General features: G+C 45.2%; 1 protein-coding gene across 1 annotated transcript; it reads right to left on the bottom strand.

The window, feature by feature from the left end:
* Nucleotides 1-5,108: 5,108 nt before the first annotated feature.
* Nucleotides 5,109-19,098, bottom strand: LOC144513382 (receptor-interacting serine/threonine-protein kinase 4-like). Its single transcript, XM_078244441.1, has 9 exons — nt 18,941-19,098; nt 18,695-18,860; nt 18,260-18,415; nt 16,305-16,453; nt 15,904-15,953; nt 9,237-9,389; nt 9,059-9,141; nt 8,894-8,963; nt 5,109-5,647 (listed from the first exon to the last, which is right to left on the bottom strand). The coding sequence occupies exons 1-9, from the start codon at nt 19,096-19,098 to the stop codon at nt 5,109-5,111; spliced, it is 1,524 nt and encodes a 507-aa protein (XP_078100567.1).
* Between the last annotated feature and the right edge of the window lie 1,461 nt (nt 19,099-20,559).

Genomic DNA, 20,559 nt, shown 5'->3' with positions numbered 1-20,559 from the left:
AATCAGTACTTTTATCATCGTAAAACACACTTCATTCAAAGTGGACAGAAAAGCCGTCTTGGTTCATCTTTCCACTGTTCCAACAATCACCACTCTGGTTTGGTTGAAATAAACCCTTAATTCAGCCTCCTACGCCCTGCTACACCCTCCTACAACCCCCTACGCCCTCCTACGCCACCCTACGCCCTGCTACACCCTCTTACGTCCTGCTACACCCTCTTACGTCCTGCTACACCCTCCTACACCCTCCTACGCCCTCCTACGCCCTCCTACACCCTCCTACGCCCCCCTATGCTCTCCTACACCCTCCTACTCCCTGCTACACACCCCTACACCCTCCTACACCCTGCTACGCCCTCCTACGCCCCTCTACGCTCTCCTACACCCTCCTACGCCCTGCTACACACCCCTACACCCTCCTACGCCCTGTTACACCCTCCTACACTCAGCTACGCCCTCCTACGCCCTCCTACACCCTCCTATGCCCTGCTTCACACCCCTACACCCTCCTGCGCCGTGCTACTCCCCCGTACATCCTCCTATGCCCTGCAACACCCTCCTACACCCAGCTACGCCCTCCCACGCCCTCCTACGCCCTGCTACGCCCCCCTACACCCTCCTACGCCCCCTATGCCCTCCTACACCCTCCTACGCCCTGCTACACCCTCCTACGCCCTTCTACGCCCCCCTACACCCTCCTACGCCCCCCTACGCCCTGCTACACCCTCCTACACCCTCCTACGCCCTCCTACACCCCATTACACCCTGCTTCACCCTCCAACGCCCTCCTACACCCTCCTACACCCTCCTACACCCTGCTACGCCCTCCTACGCCCTCCTACACCCTCCTATGCCCTGCTACACCCCCGTACACCCTCCTACGCCCTGCTACGTCCCCCTACACCCTCCTACACCCTCCTACACCCTCCTACACCCTGCTACGCCCTCCTACGCCCTCCTATGCCCTGCTACACCCCCGTACACCCTCCTATGCCCTGCTACACCCCCTACACCCTCCTACGCCCTGCTACGTCCCCCTACACCCTGCTACACCCTCCTACAACCTGCTAATGGGTCAGGGTTTCTTAATAACGTTGGTTAACTTAGCTAATGTGACGATACCAGGAACGCTTACAGGCAAACATACTCCTGACGTTAAGTCACCCTAAATCTTTAGTGCGTAACTATTTCATAATGAACGTCTGTTACATTCCAGCCATTACCATATGAGTTGATAGGAAGCTAATGAAGACTTTCAGCTCCACACAACTCTCTCTGAGGAGCTTTTACATGATTCTTTGAGGACAAACTCAAAAACGTTTTTACACATCTGTCCATTAAATCAACTCATCCATTAGTCGTCAAAATCAGCAAGGAGTTTCTTTAGTCGTGGACAGATCTACTTACTCAACTTAATGTAACAGAGTATTTGTACACTGTGGTATTACTAGTGTCAGTGAAAGATCAGAGTACTTCTTCCTCCTCTGTTGAAATCATGAGAGAGTTAATGTCTGTTGGTAACTAAATGTAAACTGTATTTTAAACCCACAACGGCCATCTTAGCAATCATTCTTTAACCAGATAATTCATTTGTTATCACAGTGAAGTTAGCAGAAGGATACATGTGAGACTACAGACGGTTTTATACAAAACACACATTCTGTTTATGGAAATAAGATTCATTGGATTATATGCAGAAGAAGAATAAAACATGTTCTAATGAAGAAAATACCTTAATTGTGAAGGAACATCTTTATTCTTTGATTTTCAAACTGAAACAGATTTACATTTGTTGAAACATGTTGAACTCATCAAGTCTTTTTTATGTTTAAACCTTTATGGAAATAAATCACTAACAGCTGAAGCTGCTCCAATAAAACATGATTACAGTGAAAATCACAGTTTATACACAACTAGTTTTCATCCCTGAGGAGATCATTTCAACATTACTAAAGAATAATTTTCTGACATTAAAGATGTTGCGGTATCCGATGCAATTTTGCTCTGAGCCACTACGTCAGGAGTAGAGATTGTCTCGGACGTGCAGCCGCAGACTTGTAAACAACTTAAATGTTTATTATGTTCGAAGTTTGTTCTGTTACATATCATAGTCCAACAGCGTTTGATGCGACGCAAAAAGCGCCCTTCAGCATGTTTGTAGAGCACACCAGGGAGAGCAGCAGCTACACAGAGTTTGAAGATGACATAGCACTAAGAGCGACTACGGTAGAGAGTAGTATAAAAGCCTGAAAATCTGCATAGGGAGGTTGCTCAGGGTGGTGGATGGGTCAAAAAACACAGGACTTTCACCCAGGAGACAGGGGTCACGTTTCCTAAACCCAACTGTCGCTTTCTTCTTTTACTAAACCCAACAGTTCCGTTCTTCCCGTGTGTCCAACCCGTTCTCACTCCGAACTCGTAAAATACGGACGTTTGGACAGTGGCTGTCAGCGTTTGAAGCAACGCAAAAAGCGCCCTTCAGCGGCACGTTTAGATGTGACGGTAAAGGAGACTTTTATTGTCAATAACAATGCCCAAGGCACCTGACCAAGCATCAAGATTTTACGTGATGGGAGTGAGAATGTGTTACATAGTCACGACTACAGTCAATAAACCGTGTCCCTTCTACTCCTGCCACCTCATTATAAATCACTTCCACCCTACCACCTGTATAGGTGATCAGCCAATATAGGCGGAGCTGAGACACCATCTCCATACCCTAAACACAAATCACCCGTGACAGACAGAACCAGGCAATATCATAATGAACCATAGTTAATTATACTAACAAAATATGAAATAACATAAAATAGCATAAATTGCTCCAACATCCCGGCCCCTAATTGTTGGCAGTATCAGACAATTACAATAATAAGCACAGAGCCATCATCAAATAAAGTTCATTTCTCTTACAGTTTATAGTCCATATTCTATGGGCAAGAAAATGCCATAGTCCAATATCCCAAAAAGGAAAAATGTAGACAAAAATTATATATTGCAACTCTCAGTTCTTGAAAAAAGGTTCAAAATATAAAAAGGAAATCCCAAAAATGAGGTTCCTTAAAAGGGAAGGGAAGCGTTGTGGTCAGTCAGAGTCGAGTCAAGTCAAGCCTCCAGAAGAAGGCATAGTTTAGTGGTGGCTCTCTCCAGGATATTGCTCCTGGTTCGTATACTGACTCGTCTAACATGGCCTCTGCTGTCTGGGATCGTCTCTGTTTCTTCCCATCAACCATGAATTCTGTGGCAAAGTCTAATCTACAATCAGGACTATATCATCTGCCTTTAGATTCTTTTTCACCACGTTCCACTTTTGCCTTTTCTGCACAATGTGAAGATATTCTTTAACCCAGCGTTTCCAGAACAGGTCAGCGATGTACTGCACCTGTCTTCATCTTCTTCTGGAATAGCAGTCTTCTTTATTAAACACACCTGGTGACAGCAAGGGTTGTCCTTTCAACAGGAGCAGATGGTTAGGTGTGAGGGCCTCCGGATCACTAGGATCATCTGAAACTGCAGTGATGGGTCTATCGTTCATAGATTGTCTCTACTTCACAGAGGATTGTTTGCAGGCTCTCATCATCCAGGACTTGCTGCCTAACAATGGAATAGAGGACCTTCTTGATGGTTCGGATGAGTCTCTCCCATGAGCCTCCATGGTGTGAGCCAAAGGGAGGATTAAAAGTCCATCTAATGCCTTTTGTTGACAGGTCCGGCTGGATCTTGTCATGATTCAGAAGAGCAAGTGATTCTCTCAGCTCACGTTCTGCTCCCACAAAATTCGTTCCATTGTCAGAAACCATTTCTTTGACCTGCCCTCTTCTGCACATGGATCTTTGTAGAGCAGAGATGCAGGAATTGATGTCCAGAGAAAAGGCCAGCTCTAGATGGACTGCCCTGTTGACACCACAGTCCGACCCCTCCTTGCTTCAATTGGGTCAAAGTAGTCAACTCCCACGTAGGTGAAAGGAGGGTGATCTGGTGTTATACGATTTAAAGGCAGGTCTGACATATTCTGCACATTAGGTTGAGCGTGCTAGCGTCTACAGAATACACAGTCCTTTATTATTTTTCTGGTGGCAGAATTGGCTCTGATAACCCAGTATTTCTGGTGAAGCTTTGAAAGCATTCGATTTCTCCCACCATGGCCCACTGAAATGTGTATGTGTTCGAGGAGCTGGTTAGATTGCTGGCTTTTGGTAGAATGGCTGGATGTTTGAAGGGCATTGCCATCCTATTCAGCCTTCCGCCTACTCTCAGTATTCCATCAGAAAGAAAAGGGTTGAGTTTGTAAAGTCTGCTGGTCTTCTTGACAGCAGTCTTTACAGTTTCCAGTGTGGAGATCTCCTCTGAGAAATGTTGCCTTTGGATGTACCGTAAGAGCGCCTCTTCAGCACGTGAGAGGTCTTCAACTGATGGATGTTCATGGATCTGCACCTTAGGTGTTATCCTGGATTCATCAGTCTGTTGGTTAGCGATTACAGTTTACTTCTTCCTCCTACTCAAGTGCATAAGCAGGTCTTTGAATTGTAGAAGTCTAGTGGTAGCTCTTTTAAAGTGATCCCATGAAGAGAAGTTTTGTATGAGTTTGATGACTGGATCGTGTGCCTCTGTTGCACCTGTGTCAAAGACTTCCACAGTCTTCTTGATCTCTGGGTCATCGTCAAAAAGAGTGGTGGAAATCTCTGGATGCTTTGGCCATTTCACCTCTGGCTGTCTCAGAAAGGCTGGCCCATTTAACCATTGTTCAGATTTCAGGAATTTTCTAAATAACAAAATAGTATAAATGGCTCCAACATCCCAACTCTATTTGATGATGGCTCCGTGCTTATTATTGTAATTGTCTGATACTGCTAAATTAGGGGCCGGGATGTTGGAGCAATTTCTGCTATTTTATGTTATTTCATATTTGTGGTCGTGACTATGATATGTAACAGAATGATCATTGAACATAATAAACATTTAAGTTGTTTACAAATCTGTGGTGCATGTCTGAGACAATCTCTACTCCTGACATGGAGGCTCCGAGCAATCAGTGAGACAAATGTGAACCAAAGTGAAGCCACGTCCTCCACCAACATTTAAACCACAGGACAGAAAGTTGTTTCCTCCTACAGAGAACACAGAGACACTGAGGAACCATATAAACAGAACCAGAACCCAAACCCAGGATAAAGAGGTTCAGTGAATTTGGTGTTGAAGGTGTAGAGGTGGATCAGTGAGTCAGAGGAGACTCTGTAGAAGGACAAAGAACCAGCAGGACAGTCCACATACACTCCTACTCTATTAGAGACAGAGGAGGAGGAGATGGCTGTTGCTTTCTTATGGTGACAGAAATAGTAACCACCATTATAGCACCTCAGACTCCAGGACTGATCATAACGTGCAAACAAACAGTCATCACTGTATCCTCTCCTGTTGATTCCTCTGGAACTCACTGATATATAAACCCCTCCTCTTCTCCTCTCAACCTCCCAGTAACAGCGACCAGTCAGACCCTCTCTACACAGCAGCTGAGGCCAGTATTCAAACCTCTCTGGATGATCAGGATATGGCTGCTCCTTCTCCACAAATGTCACCGTCCTGTTGTTGTCAGACAGTTTGAGGTGTGTGCTCACTGTGTTTGTGTCCAGTGTGAGTTTACAGGAATCTGACGGAGAGAACGAGACACAACACAGCAGCAGTTAATAATAACATCATTAGTTAAACTTTATTTAATAATTAATAACTGGTTTATAAAGCATTAAATAACAATGTTTATAGATTATGAAATAAAACATAGTTTATAGCTTTACAACAAGTTTTATAATCATCAAATACAACTTTATAATAACCATCCAAATGTTTGTTGATACAATTTAGTAATCATTTACAAATACTGAAATATATAAAATATGATGTGAGCAACAAATAACTGTTAAAATAATATGAATTATAGCATAACTAATAATTAGCAAACATAAATTATCATTTTGTTGTTAATTAACTGTAAAATAACTATTAAGTTAAATTAACTATTAATTTATCATTTATTAGCGATGGTCATAAAATTTGCACTAACTGTATATCGACTCTACAATATATTTCAGCATTTACATAGACTGCCTTTTTAAATATATTGCGTTAAAACTGATTCAATACCACTAACTAGATCATAATTTGTACTAACTCCATTGTTTTGTTTTGTTTGGCTCTACACTACATCTCAGCAGACTGTCTATTCATGTACATTGTGTTATTACCATATCGCGTTCGCATGTCCTTCGTCTTACTTACACCTCACCTTGCACCGGCTTTGTTATTGCCTACTTAATCCGCACTTTATGTAGCCTATTGTATTCTGTATTTCTGTATTGTATTGAATATGAAACTGTATGTTGTCTTGCACGCTTATGCGTTTCTTGGCCAGGTCGCCGTTGCAAATGAGAACCTGTTCTCAACGGCCTACCTGGTTAAATGAAGATTAAATAAAATAAAAATAAAAAAATGCTACCCAAAACACAGCAGCAATTTATCATCAGACACATTTGAAGGTTTTATTCTGTGCTCGTGTGCTCATGTTCATTTATATAAAGTTTAATAATGATGCATGTAGTCAGTAATGTTCTAATGAATAAAAACTATCAGCTGTGTATTTAAAGAGAAACTAACGCACTTACATTTCATCAGATCACACCTCTGCACCCTGGAGGAAGAAACACAGTCAGAATGATTTTCTATCCAACATGAGTCCTAACTGCTGTTAGACATAATGCATGAATTGATCACGAATTGTTAACAGCGCATTACATGGTGGTGGCACGTAATGTGTGAAAAATCTGTGTGGCCACCACGGAAAACAATGCCAATGTAAAGTCAATGAGAAGATGACGTAGCATTAAGAGCGACTACTGTAGCGAGTACTATGTAAGGCCGAAATTCCGCGTAAGGAGGTAGGTGGATGGGTCAAACACAAGACTTTCACCCAGGAGAGTGGGATTCGTGTCCCGCTCTCCTGGGTGAAAGTCAAGTTTCCTAAAGTTGCTTTCTTCTTTTCCATCCCGTTCTCGCATGTCACGGAAACGTAAGCCCACCCACGACCTTTTCCTTAACTTAATGGGCCATGTTTATCAGAGGATCACTATGGATGAATCCTCTGTGGAATAAATTTCAGAACACATTTAGTAGTTGTTGAGATATTTCAGACTGGAACAAAGTGGTGGACCAACATAACTATCCCTAGAGCCATGCTGCTAACAGGAATAAAATAAAATGGTTTCCATTCTAAACTTCTGTATGTATTTCCTAACGCAGGCCTACTCTCTCCTCTGAACAGTGAAGAAGTTCTTCAGCTGAAGGACAAGAAATTAGAAGCACCTGCAGAGATTGAGCTCTTGTTGTATGTTCATACCTGAGAGGGTCCCCTCTCTGTTGTGGACCAGCATGCAGATTCAATACTCTCAGGGGCCGTAGGATCCCCTTCACTAGAAGATGAAGAAGTCATATTTTATTAATGGCTGTTAATGGTTAAATAAAGGTTGAATGACAAAATAATCCAAGGAGGATAAATTACATTTTTCACTATGTTATTTTACTATTATGTCAACATAGTCCATTTACATTTGCCTGTGTTTCAGACTGGGAAAAGAGAGAATTAGTTGGGTTCTTAGCTGAGGTAGGAAAAGCCATGTGAGTAAATAACAAAACCGAGAGAGTTGGTGTAGAGAGAGGGTTCTGACACAGATCTTCTCTAAGGGGGCTTTCACACCTGAAAGTCCGGACTAAGGTTCATGTTTTTGCATTTTAACTGGTAAGTTTTGGTTTCACACTGCAGTTATGCAAGCACACTAAAGAACTCTACATGACATAACTACGTCCTGTCGTAATCACATATGTGAGCTGCGTCTCCCCACAGTTGTAACTGATTGGTTTGTAGACGGGCTTCCCCGTCCTCTCGTCTCCTTGCTCTGTGTCGGAGATTTTCCAGTTGACTGCTGCTCTCCCCGTGCTGCTGCGGCTCTTTTTTTTGTTGCATTGTTGAGAAGCGAGACACAGGAACTTTACTGCTGCAGCATTTATTCAGAGACAAACTGAAACCTATGCTGTACATTTACTACCACTTAACAAGTAAACTGCTGATTTATTCTCTGCTCTGATAGCCGACAGCTGTCTGCTCTGAGCGCTGACACCGTCTCTCTCTCTCTCACCTACACACTAAGCTCTGAGCTTTTCCTTAAAGGAGCTTCCCCATTCTTATAACACAAAGATATCCTGCCAAAGCTTCCTGTATTTGATCCGAAAGTCCGAACCATCCAAATAATTATTAAACACTAGAAACGATCCGGACCATGGTTCAACTTGACTACCTCTTTTGGTCGGACCAACTTTCGATGCTGTCTGTGAGGTAAGATGTGAGCAGAGATAGTGCAGAGTGGTTCTCTGTGTCAAAGGCAGTCGAAAAGTCCAGAAGGATCACCACTCTTCTGGACTTTCCAAAATGTTATCGGACTGAATTGTATAAATTCTTTTTGTGAAACGAGTCATTCTACTTAAAAACTATTTAGCTATGGGGGAGCCTATGGGGGAAACACAACTTTAACTAACTTGGTTGTAATTGGCCAGAGTATGCACGCAAAGTAAACAGTAAAGACAGACAGGGCCAGACGGTAAAACTTGACCGATTTTCTGGCCACCACTGGAGTGAAAGTAAAAACAAAGTACGATGTCAAGAAACACTTAAAACCAGCGTTAGTCCCGCCCATGGCGCTGATTGGATGATCGTTAGTCATTGTTTCAATATTTTTTTGATTAAGAAACCGCTGCTTTATGTCACAATGCCAGACGATGAATCAGTAAACTTGGTGTCAGACGGATTCAAAGGTCTGGACCCAGGCAACAGTAGTTTATGAATACAGACCTGGAGCCTTAACGAGTTGAACCCTCTGAACCTGCGCTCCTGCTGCCATGCCTTTTCCTTCCTTTTGGTCCTGAAAAGAGAAAGAGCCAGTTATACAATGAAAAAAACAATGATTTGCTGCATTGTGTCAAAACTTGAGTGTTTATAAAGAGATTTGTTCCTCACCAGTTTCTTCAGCACTTCATGGACAGCATCATTGAGTTCATGTTTGTGCATCTTGAACAGTTTTTCTGTCTCAGTTGTACACTCTGTTGTACACAACATAGAGTAAAGAATATAACATTAGAGCCAGGCATCACAAGCTATTTTTCAGTTTCAGAGGTAAATTAAGTAGTTTCCTCACCAAGGGCTATGGGCCTTCGTTCAGGTTTATGATCCCAGCATCTCTTCATCAGTCCTGTCAACTCTGTCAACCCGGCAGCATCGCCCTTGATATCATCCAGCTTTGGGCGGTCTCCCAGCGGGATGCGCAACATCACTAAGGCTGGCTTTGCAGCTACATTGGAAGAAGAATTCAAAAAGGCTGTCAGAGTGGCCTTGAGGTTAAATGAGACCTTTGTAATACCTGAACAGACGGTCTGGACTGATGATTATGTGGTTCACGTTCAGGTTAAATCCTTTTAAATGTGACAACTCTGCCACCTGCTGTTGTAAATTTCATTGAATAGAGCTGTAACAATTCCAAATTTGACTGTACAATTAATTGTCTCAGTGAAATGTACAGGTAGGTGGAACAACCTGCTAGGCATTGCTGCCAGTTGCACCTCCTCCGGTGCCCACGGGTCTGCTGCAGGGTCATCAGCCAGGAACCACCATTCACCAAAATTAAGCTCCTTTAATCCTGGAACGTCTCCTGGTGGCGGAGCAGTGACAAGGACGTCTCCCTGTCACCCCCTGCAGTTGACGGAAGTCGGGGTTAGTTGTTCTTTCCCCAGCTCTTGCTTCTTTCCTCAGCCAGAGCCAAAAGCTCCCCTTCTCTGCCTCCTCCGCTAGCTCTTTGGTTGACTTCTTTAGGTTCCCTCCGATCACTCCTGCGTCCCTCAGAAGGCATATGGTTGACAGCCCCACGTAGCCTCAGCATCCAACCTCCACTCGATAGATGGTGGTCTTCCAGCCAGCCTCCTGGCACTCAGCAGCCAGTTCTGAGTACTTTGCCTTCTTGCGTTCGTAGGCGACCTTGATCCCCCCCTCCGCTGGTATTGTGAGCTCATTGAGGAGCATGGATTTTGCCTTGGTGGACCACACCACTATGTCGGGGCGGAGAGATGTAGCAGTGATCTCGACCAGGAAATGGAGCTGCCTGTTGAGGTCTACTCTCATGTTCCACTCCTGGTCAGGGCAAAATGGCCTATGTGTTTCTCTTGGCTTGATGTTTCTTCTCCCCCCCATCTTCCATGACAAAGCTAATGTGGTTGTGGTTCTCTGCTGGTGGTACCCCTTTGCTGCCCTGTCGATGCCCCTCTAGCACCTCAGCTGGCTTTCTCAGGACCTGGTCGTGGCGCCATCTGTAGCGTCCCTGGGAGAACTCGTTCTTACAGCCTGACAAGATGTGCTGCAGGCTTGCGTTAGGGGTATTGCAGAGTGTGCAGCATTCCTCACTCCCGAACCACTGTTGAAGGTTCTGGGGACAAGGAAGCATGTCGTAGGTTGAGCAGATGAGGAAGCTGAGCCTTGCTTGCGGGATCCTCCACAGGTCTGACCAGGTGATGTTTTGGTTGATAACTCCCTCCCAGGTTGTCCAGCTTCCCTCTTGGCCCTGCGACACGGCCTTGATCTTGTAGCGCTCTTGCTCCATTCTTGTCATCTCTGCCACCACCATCTCCTTCCTCTCTTTGTGGCTGGCCTTGGACCAGAACCGTTGCGCTTCTCCCCACCCTAGTCCTGCTCTTCCTGCCTGGACTCTGCCGACAATCTCTTGATGTTGCAGAAGACTGACGGCTTGGTCGACCTCAGTTTGGGCGCTCCACTTCCGGCCTGTCAGAACCTTGGGGTTTGTATTCCTTACAGCCTGGTCAGTGGACTCTCTCAACTCGAGAACAAGTCTGGTCTTTTCCTGCTTGTAGCCCAAACTGATGGATTGAAGTGGCAGCTGGAGGGTGTTCCTTCCGAAGAGGCCCGTTTCAGAGAGGCACCGTGGCAGCCCCAACCACTTTCGGATGAATGCGTTGGCTTTTCCATCCATCTTACTTGCGGTGGTGAGGGGATCTCACTCATTTTCAGTGGCCACATCACCCACCTGTAGAGCGTAAATTGGTAGCACCAGACCATGTACTTCCCTGAGAGTTGGCTTTGATCGATCTTTGCCAGGCCTTCTGAGAGCTGTTTCATCACAGTTCTCCCCATCTCTGTGTCCATAAGCTCTGCCATGTACTGCCTCCCCAGGCTTTTAATGGGTTGCTCAGAGAGGAGTGGGATTTTCTCTCCCTCATGACGAAAATGGTGCTGTCGTTTCTGACTCCTCTTCTGAGAGACAGGCTCTGTGATTTTGATGCCTTGATCTTCATTTGAGCCCATGACATCAACTCATCCATCCTTTTCAGCAGTCTTGATGTGCATGCTGCTGTCTGAAGGAGGCTGGTGATGTCATCCATGTACATCGTCAGTGGGGGTAGTCTCTGCCCAGATGGTAGCTTGATCCCTCCAACCATCTGTCTTGTTCCGACGAGGATTACCTCAAAGGCTGACACGAACAGGATGGGAGAGATGGCACAACCCATGGCGATTCCTACTTCTAACTTTTGCCACCCGGTGGTGAAATCTTGGAGGGCAAAGCACATATGCAGGTCATTGAAGTAGGATGCAACCATGTTCAGGGTTTTCCGCAGCACTTTGCAGTTAAGGTGGCTGCCTTAGCAACACGCCTGCCTCCTTAACTATGTCGTCAAATGAACGATATCTGCCGTGTTACTCTGTCCTGTTTTCTCCCTTTCATTCCAAACCATGCAGTTGATAACCTGCAGGTGGAGGCGATGGAGACAGGCTCGGACATAAACGCCATGGGCTGCTGTGGACTTGTGAGTCTCACAAGCGGTTTCAGGAAAGTGGCTGCATGTGTCCGACAATGCACAGAACATTAACCGATACAAGCCTACAACTGTCTGCGGACACAGACTGCGGAAAATGTGTCAGAGCCTCCCGGACGATGAACTGAAACTCCGTTTCCTGCTTGTCGGTCAATGGTTAATGATCGGTTAACATTTAATTTCATTGTTCGATCTTTTGGAAGGCTGGCTGCCAAAAATTGCCACTTACTAGCTAATTAAGTAGCCTGAGGTAAACAGAAGTGACGTAGTGGCTGGCGTCTGGTGTGTGCGCCGGTGTTTGTGTGTGTGCGTGTGTTGGCCCGCCCCCCACGAAACTCCGACATTCAGACAGCAAAGCAACGGAAGAAAGTAGCTGCACCTTCGCCAAAATGAAGACTGAAAAACAGAACTATTTTGGTACAATAGGCCAGATAGCCATCTAGATAGATATAATTAATTAATTATATTATTAATTATTATTATATTAATTATATATTAAATATATTATATTTAAATTTAATATTTATTGTTTAATAAATAATTCTTAAATGTAGGCTAGTACAGAGTCTGTAGTCCCCCCCCCTCCCGGTCTGACGGAAAACCCCACCCTACCACCTTAACTAACAAATTTCTTTTTGTTACATCAATGTCAATTGACCCAGATAATGTAATAGCATGAGTACAAAGCCTCAAGTCTCGGTTCTGGAACCATACTCCTGGATAGGGGTTGGACTCTTTTCTTCTCCGGAGTTGCCCAGGGTGTGAGGCGCTGGGCGGGTGTGGGGATACTCACAAGCCCCCGGCTGAGTGCCGCTACGTTGGAGTTTAACCCGGTGGACGAGAGGGTCGCCTCCCTACGCCTGCGGGTTGTGGGGGGGAAAACTCTTACTGTTGTTTGTGCATATGCACCAAACAGGAGTTTGGAGTATTCGGCCTTCTTGGAGACCTTGAGTGGAGTCCTGCATGGGGCTCCAGTGGGGGACTCCATAGTTCTGCTGGGGGACTTCAACGCGCACGTGGGCAATGATGGAGACACATGGAGAGGCGTGATGGGAAGGAACGGCCTCCCTGATCTAAACCAGAGTGGTTGTTTGTTGTTGGACTTCTGTGCTAGTCATTGATTGTCTATAACGAACACCATGTTCGAACATAGGGATGCTCATAAGTGTACTGGGTACCAGAGCACCCAAGGGCAAAGGTCAATGATCGATTTTATAATCGTTTCATCTGATCTGAGGCCGTATGTTTTGGACACTCGGGTGAAGAGAGGGGCGGAGCTGTCAACCGATCACCATCTGGTGGTGAGTTGGGTCAGGGGGTGGGGGAAGACTCTGGACAGACCTGATAAGCCCAAACGGGTAGTGCGGGTAAATTGGGAACGTCTGGAGGAGGCCCCTGTCCGACAGACTTTCAACTCACACCTCGGGCGGAGCTTTTCGTGCATTCCTGTGGAGGCTGGGGGCATTGAACCCAAGTGGACAATGTTCAAAGTTTCCATTGCTGAAGCTGCGGTGAGGAGCTGTGGTCTTAGGGTCTTAGGTGCCTCAAGGGGCGGTAACCCACGAACACTGTGGTGGACACCAGTGGTCAGGGAAGCCGTCCGACTGAAGGAGTCTTTCCGGGATATGTTATCCCAGAGGACTCCGGAGGCAGTTGCAAGGTACCGAAGGGCTACAGCCTCTGCCGTGAAAGAGACAAAGCAGCGGGTGTGGGAGAAGTTTGGAGAAGACATGGAGAAGGACTTCCGGTCGGCACCAAGGTGCTTCTGGAAAACCGTTTGCCACCTCAGGAGGGGGAAGCGGGGAACCATCCAAGCTGTGTACAGAAAGGATGGGATGCTGTTGACCTCAACTGAGGAGGTAATAGGGCGGTGGAAGGAGCACTTTCAGGAACTCCTAAATCCGACTAATACGCCCTCTATGGTAGAGGCAGAGCTGGAGGATGATGGGGGATTGTCGTCAATTTTCCTGGTGGAGGTTGCTGAGGTAGTTAAACAACTCCAAGCAAAGCCCCAGAAATTGATGAGATCCGTCCAGAAATGCTTAAAGCTCTGGGTGTGGAGGGGTTGTCTTGGTTGACACGCCTCTTCAACATTGCATGGAAGTCTGGGACGGTGCCTAAGCAGTTGGACTCGTTTCAGGTGAGAGTTGGCCTCCGCCAGGGCTGCGCTTTGTCACCAATCCTGTTTGTAGTATTTATGGACAGGATATTGAGGCGTAGTCGGGGTGGAGAGGGGTTGCAGTTCGGTGGGCTGGGGATCTCATCGCTGCTTTTTGCAGATGATGTGGTCCTGATGGCATCATCGGCCTGTGACCATCAGCACTCACTGGATTGGTTCGCAGCTGAGTGTGAAGCGGCTGGGATGAGGATCAGCACCTCGAAATCGTAGGCCATGGTTCTCAGCAGGAAACCGATGAAGTGCCTTCTCCAGGTAGGGAATGAGTCCTTACCCCAAGTGAAGGAGTTCAAGTACCTTGCGGTCTTGTTCACGAGTGAGGGGACAAGAGCGGGAGATTGGTCGGAGAATCGGCACAGTGGGTGCGGTATTACATTCAATTTATCGCACCGTTGTGACGAAAAGAGAGCTGAGCCAGAAGGCAAAGCTCTCAATCTACCGGTCAGTTTTTGTTCCTACCCTCACCTATGGTCATGAAGGCTGGGTCATGACCGACAAAACAAGATCCAGGGTACAAGCGGCCAAAATGGGTTTCCTCAGGAGGGTAGCTGGCGTCTCCCTTAGAGATAGGGTGAGAAGCTCAGTTATCCTTGAGGAGCTCGGAGTAGAGACGCTTCTCCTTCACGTCGAAAGGAGCCAGTTGAGGTGGTTCGGGCATCTGGTAAGGATGCCCCCTGGGCGCCTCCCTAGGGAGGTGTTCCAGGCACGTCCAGCTGGGAGGAGGCCTCTGGGAAGACCCAGGACTAGGTGGAGGGATTATATCTCCAACCTGGCCTGGGAACGCCTCGGGATCCCGCAGTCGGAGCTGGTTAATGTGGCTCGGGAAAGGGAAGTTTGGGGTCCCCTGCTGGAGCTGCTACCCCCGCGACCCGATACCGGATAAGCGGACGAAGATGGATGGATGGATAAACAAAGAAACTGTGATTACGTAAAAAACAACTGCGTTTAGTTCAGGCCTAGCACTGAGTAGCAGTAGCAAATGACATGCTGTCCTAAAGAACTGTTCATATATGAAAAGTAAAGCACTGTAATTATTTATTTCACATATTACTGGCAGCACCACAGTGACTTTTGCTGTAAGGCAGCACCATCTACACTTACAGAGTCCTGCTATTCTTGCACCACGAGTAAGTATGCAAACAAAACACTCAAATGAGAAAACTCTAAGATAAAGGTAGATGATGTGTTGGAGCAGTGATAGTGAGAGAGGCTAACTCAATCCATCCAGGATTTCATGATGTCGCGATCGCAACAATTCACGCAAATTCAACCAATTACGTGAATTTCGGTGCGACTCGCAATTTTGACCATCACCATCACCATCACCGCAACTTTACTGCAAATTTGACCAATAACCGGAGTTTCCCACGACTTGAACCAATCACAGTCCCACGTGCCAGACGTTGCGTCAGTATGTGACTCTGAGAGCCACTGACCAAGCGGGAGTGAGAACGGGTTGACGTAACACACAAACGTCGTCAAATTCATTTCCTTATTTCTGACATGATAACAAACATGTATGACTCGAACATCTCACATTTACCAACAAAATGTACAGCGAAAGACTGCAAAACATTTCAGACCATGTGTTCATGCGCAGAGTAGTTTTATTCTGCCCAAAATAAGTTTATTTTTTATTTTTACCTTTCTTTTTGCAATTTTCACTGTCTCTCACAACTTCATTGCATCAAAAATACAAAAAACATCACAACTTTTTTCGCATTTCCTTACAAAAGCTCATGCAAAATCAGGCATTTTGCAAAAAAAGGCTGCGAAATCCTGGAGGGACTGCTAAAGACACAGTCACTTACATTCATATGGTTGTTTCCCTGTGACAATGGACCAAAGGAGTATCCCATAACTAAAAGACAGACAAAGAGAGTTTCATGTCAGGATTATAATCCATATGATAACAAACACACCCTGGTTGATTGATGGCTAGGGTTTGCTGTCATCTGTAAATTAATGCTCATGTGAGAATGAGGATATTTAATGACAATAAGGAAATCTGTGCATGAAATCATATTAGTATCCCTCCTACCTGAAAACAATTCCCTCTCCTGTTAAAGGAGTAAGCGACTGATATTTTGACTTCCTCTCAAGACTGAACATGTGTTAGCATGGCAGCTGGAGTGATCCCATCTCCAGTTATTAATTTATTATATGATAAATAAAACACTTTTATTCAAGTGCTGGTTTGATGCTCTTGTACCTGTAGATATCAAAGGCTCTGGTAGGTTTGTACGATGTGCTTTTTAAAGCCTCTGGTGGCATGTAATAGATCGTCCCCCCTAGTGGTTCATCATCCTTGGAAACCTGTGTGACGCTACAGGAAATCCGCGAAAGGCCAAAATCTGTAAGCTGCAGAGAGAATTAGCAAAGAGAGGAAAGAGGTCCTTTATTTGGTAACACTTTATTTGAAGGGGTGTGCAGAAGACTGACATGAAACCAATCATGAACATGAAGGAGTCTTTATGAATGTTCATGTCTGTTGTAATTAAGAGTCATTTTACTCTTTTTAATGCTAAGTTAGCATTGTTTGAAATGTTTGTGTTATGACAACTTGACATTGACCTAAACAACATAACTTGTCATAAGTATGTCATAGCAGGCCTCATTATCAAACGTTAAAAAACTATTTAGCTTTGTGTTAACATTATAGCAATAGCTAATAGGCAATATTATTAGGAAACACTCAATTAACTTTCATTGTTATGCGGATGACACCCAATTATACCTATCCATTAAGCCAGACGATCCAGTCAGTTAGCCAAACTTCAAGCATGCATCAAAGATACAAAATCATGGATGACCTACAATTTTCTGATGTTAAACTCAGACAAAACTGAACTGATTGTGTTGGACCCTAAACACCTCCAAACATTATTATCTAAAGATATAGTGTTGAATGGAGGTTCAGTTGAAAACCCCAAAACAGCTAAAACTTTATTGCTGCATAGAATGTATTAACCAAAAAAAACAAACCAAAATGTCTTTCTTTGCTTTCTTTGGGATTCTTCAGAACAGGTTCTACACCCCCGCGTCTAGGCGGGGGGCCTCCCCTCACAGGGGCCAGAGCAGACTCCTCTTTAACCTGGGCGAGTTGCAGCCCGGCGGGGACCGATTTAGACAGGCAGACCTCCTGTTATCTCCCAGTGGGAGTGCATTTCCCCACCTGCTCGGCTGGTCAGAGCCCCTGAGCACTTGACCTCTCTCAGATCGGCGACCACAGGAGGCTAGCGGGCGTCCTTAAGAAGGAGGGGACCTCCGTTGACCCTGGGAGGAGTGGCTGAAAAACCGTGAGTACTGAAGAAAAATCATTGGTTGTAAAGATCCCCTCGGGCAGTGCTTTTCATACACAGGGGGATGAGAGCCCGTGAGTTGGGGACGTCTTGGGTAGCATTGAAACCTCTTGCCTCGCCTCTGGGTTCCCTGACCCGGGCGAGGGTCCTTTTTAGTAAGGGCGTGTGTGTCTCTCTAAAAACTAACTAATCAGGGAAGTATCTAAAATAACTCCTTTTAATATAGACCAAAACATACTGGTGTTGCCGTACGGCAGAAGAGGGCATAGCAGAAGCGGTGGTTACTGAGGGGAAGGCATAAAGGGAGTTGGCTCTCTTAAACACAGGGATGATACTATGCCTTGGTAACTGTCACATCGCTCTTCAATAGCCCCGTAGTCCTAATGTATTTTTTTCACCCAGCATGTTTCCTTGGATTAGGGTGAAACCTAAATCATGGTTGCAGCTGTGGCCCTGGTCCTGCTGCACACCCTGCTATGACCTGTTATACCCTGCTACGCTCTGCGGTGCCCTGCAGTGTCCTGCTGCGTCCTGCTATGTCCTGCAATGCCATGAACTACTACAACTACTATTTCTAGTCACTGTTCCATTATCTTTATTGTGACTATTATTGCCACTGTTCGTCACACCCCCAACCGCCACCGTCAGACACTGCCGACCAAGAGCCTGGGTCTGTCCCATGTTTCTTTTTTTTTTCCTCGCCACTATCGCACTAAATGCTTGCTCTTGGGGGAATTACTGGAATTGTTGGGTCTTTGTATATTATAGTGTGGTCTAGACCTACTCTATCTGTAAAGTGTCTTGAGATAACTCTTGTTATGATTTGATACTATAAATAAAATTGAGTTGAATTGAATTGACTCACCTTGGCATTGAGAGCATCGTCCAGCAGCACATTTTGGGGCTTCAGGTCCTGGTGGAGCACGGGACGGGGCAGACTGTGGAGGAAGTTTATACCCAGAGCCACTTGGTGAGCCAGTCTGAAGACCAGGGGCCAGGGTGGAGTTCCCCTCAATGCTTCCTGTAAGATTGTTTCCAGAGTTACAGATCCACAAATAGTGGAGATAGTGAGCTACACATATAACCTGCACTACCATTCAAAGGTTTGGAATATGCTGTTATATTAATGTTCTTCTTTTCTTTAAAAATGACTGATTGAACATAAAACGGTATAATTCAGACAACAAATATATATTATTTATTTATTCTATGCTTTTTTTAATTGTTAATGCAAGACTTTTACTTTCAGCATGAGTATTTTTATTTATTATATATGAGTAGTTGTTCCACCCCTGGTTACCTGTAGGGAGGCCAATGATCCTCTCTCCATGAGCTCCATGACCAGACCAAGCTGTGTTGACCTGCCAGAGGGCGTTCGACCCTTGAAGATCCCTCGGACGGCCATAACATGCGGGCTGGTGGCTTGACGCATCATTTTGATCTCATGCAGCAAAGACTTCTCGGTCCTGTGTGTGTTTGTTTGCATTATGAGTAATTCACACAACTTTATGTAGTTATAAACAGGAAACCCTTTGTAAGCACTTACCCCTCGCCCTGAAGAAGCAGTTTAATGGCCACGTCGAAGCCCCACTGATGATGCCTGGCTTTGTAGATTTGTCCAAAACCACCAGAGCCAATCACCTTCCAGTCACCCAGGCTAGAGTCTTCAACAAACTGGCTGGAGTCTTCACCAAACTGTGCCATAGTTCACTGGAGGAACAAATTATTGGTATAATCAAACCCTGAGTCCAGTTTAGACTAGGGATGCACCGATACCAATGCCAGTATCGGGTATCGGTCCGATGCGCATTTACTCATACTTGTAGTCATAAAATTACTCCGATACTACCACACCCAATACCACCTCATAGCAATGTCACAATAACTTCTCTGTAAAGCAGGTATAGACGATAGAAGAGAAGCAATGCCAGCCGTTTAGAGATTTTTGGCTGTAAAAAAATAACTAGGCTCTTGCCCAATGCATGATTACACTTGACGACCAGCCATTGTCAGTTGTTAATAATACTGGGTTTCCACGTCTTCTCAGTGTACTGGAGCCCAGAGATTCCCAGCCGTCACCTTATCACAGAAACCGTGTTTCGAAAGCTGCTTTGTGAAAAAGCACATCAGCAGCCTGTTGCCCGTAAACTTCACCACTGATATTTGGAGAAGTGGTGTTAGCCCAATGTCTCTCATCAGCTTAACGGGCATAAACATGAAGAAAGTCATATTTCTGTCTGCATGATTGCTGTTTCTACACAGCGCTGTTTTAACAACCACAGTTCTACTCTGTAAATAGTGATTTTTTTTCACAAACTGTAACATAACTGTAAAGGCTGTAACGAAAGCTCTGTGTGTGTAGTTTAACTGTTTTAACTGGTAAAGTTGTCCACAAGTCTCTGCAGAAGACAATATCACATTAATTGGCTGCTGGTCTATTGTTTCCTACTATCTACACCTCTGCTCCTCAGCAATACAATTAAAAACCTTACAGGAGTTATAAGAAATATGTGAAAAACATGAGAAACAATGTTTTATACTTTCTAACAGTACGTGGGTTTGGGTGAATGTACAGATAACAAAAAGAATATAACAAAGAGATACACATACCTGCAGAAGACAATATCACAATAATTGGCTTCTGGTCTACTGTTTCCTACTATCCGCACAGGACAGGAAGTTGTTTCCTCCTACAGAGAACACAGAGACATTGAGGCACCAGAAAACCAGAACCAGAACCCAAACCCAGGGTAAAGAGGTTCAGTGAATGTGGTGTTGAAGGTGTAGAGGTGGATCAGTGAGTCAGGGGAGACTCCGTAGAAGGACAGAGAGCCAGCAGGACAGTCCACATACACTGCTATTAATAGACAACATGAAACAGGAAACCAAATCCAGAATAACTATGGTGGTACACTAGCGGCGCCAGGATTTTGATTGTAGGTCGGCCTCCAGAAAACTGGATGGGCCAGTTAAAATAAGCCAAAAAATCTTTGTTTCAGGGCTTTTCTGTGGCACTGAGGACAGCGACTCAGTAGCCTACCTGTGTGGCTCTTGTGTCGCTGTCCTCAGCTCAGTGCTGAAGCGGACAAATACACCTTGGCAGTAAGCCTAACTTCATTTATCTCTTTTGAACGTTCAATACACAAAAAGACTGAAACGGAATTA

The sequence above is a fragment of the Sander vitreus genome, unplaced genomic scaffold, assembly GCF_031162955.1.
Source record: "Sander vitreus isolate 19-12246 unplaced genomic scaffold, sanVit1 ctg238_1, whole genome shotgun sequence".
NCBI classification, from domain to species: Eukaryota; Metazoa; Chordata; class Actinopteri; order Perciformes; family Percidae; genus Sander; species Sander vitreus.
The sequence above is the reverse complement of the archived record's forward strand: the minus strand, read 5'-3'. Positions and strand labels throughout refer to the sequence as shown.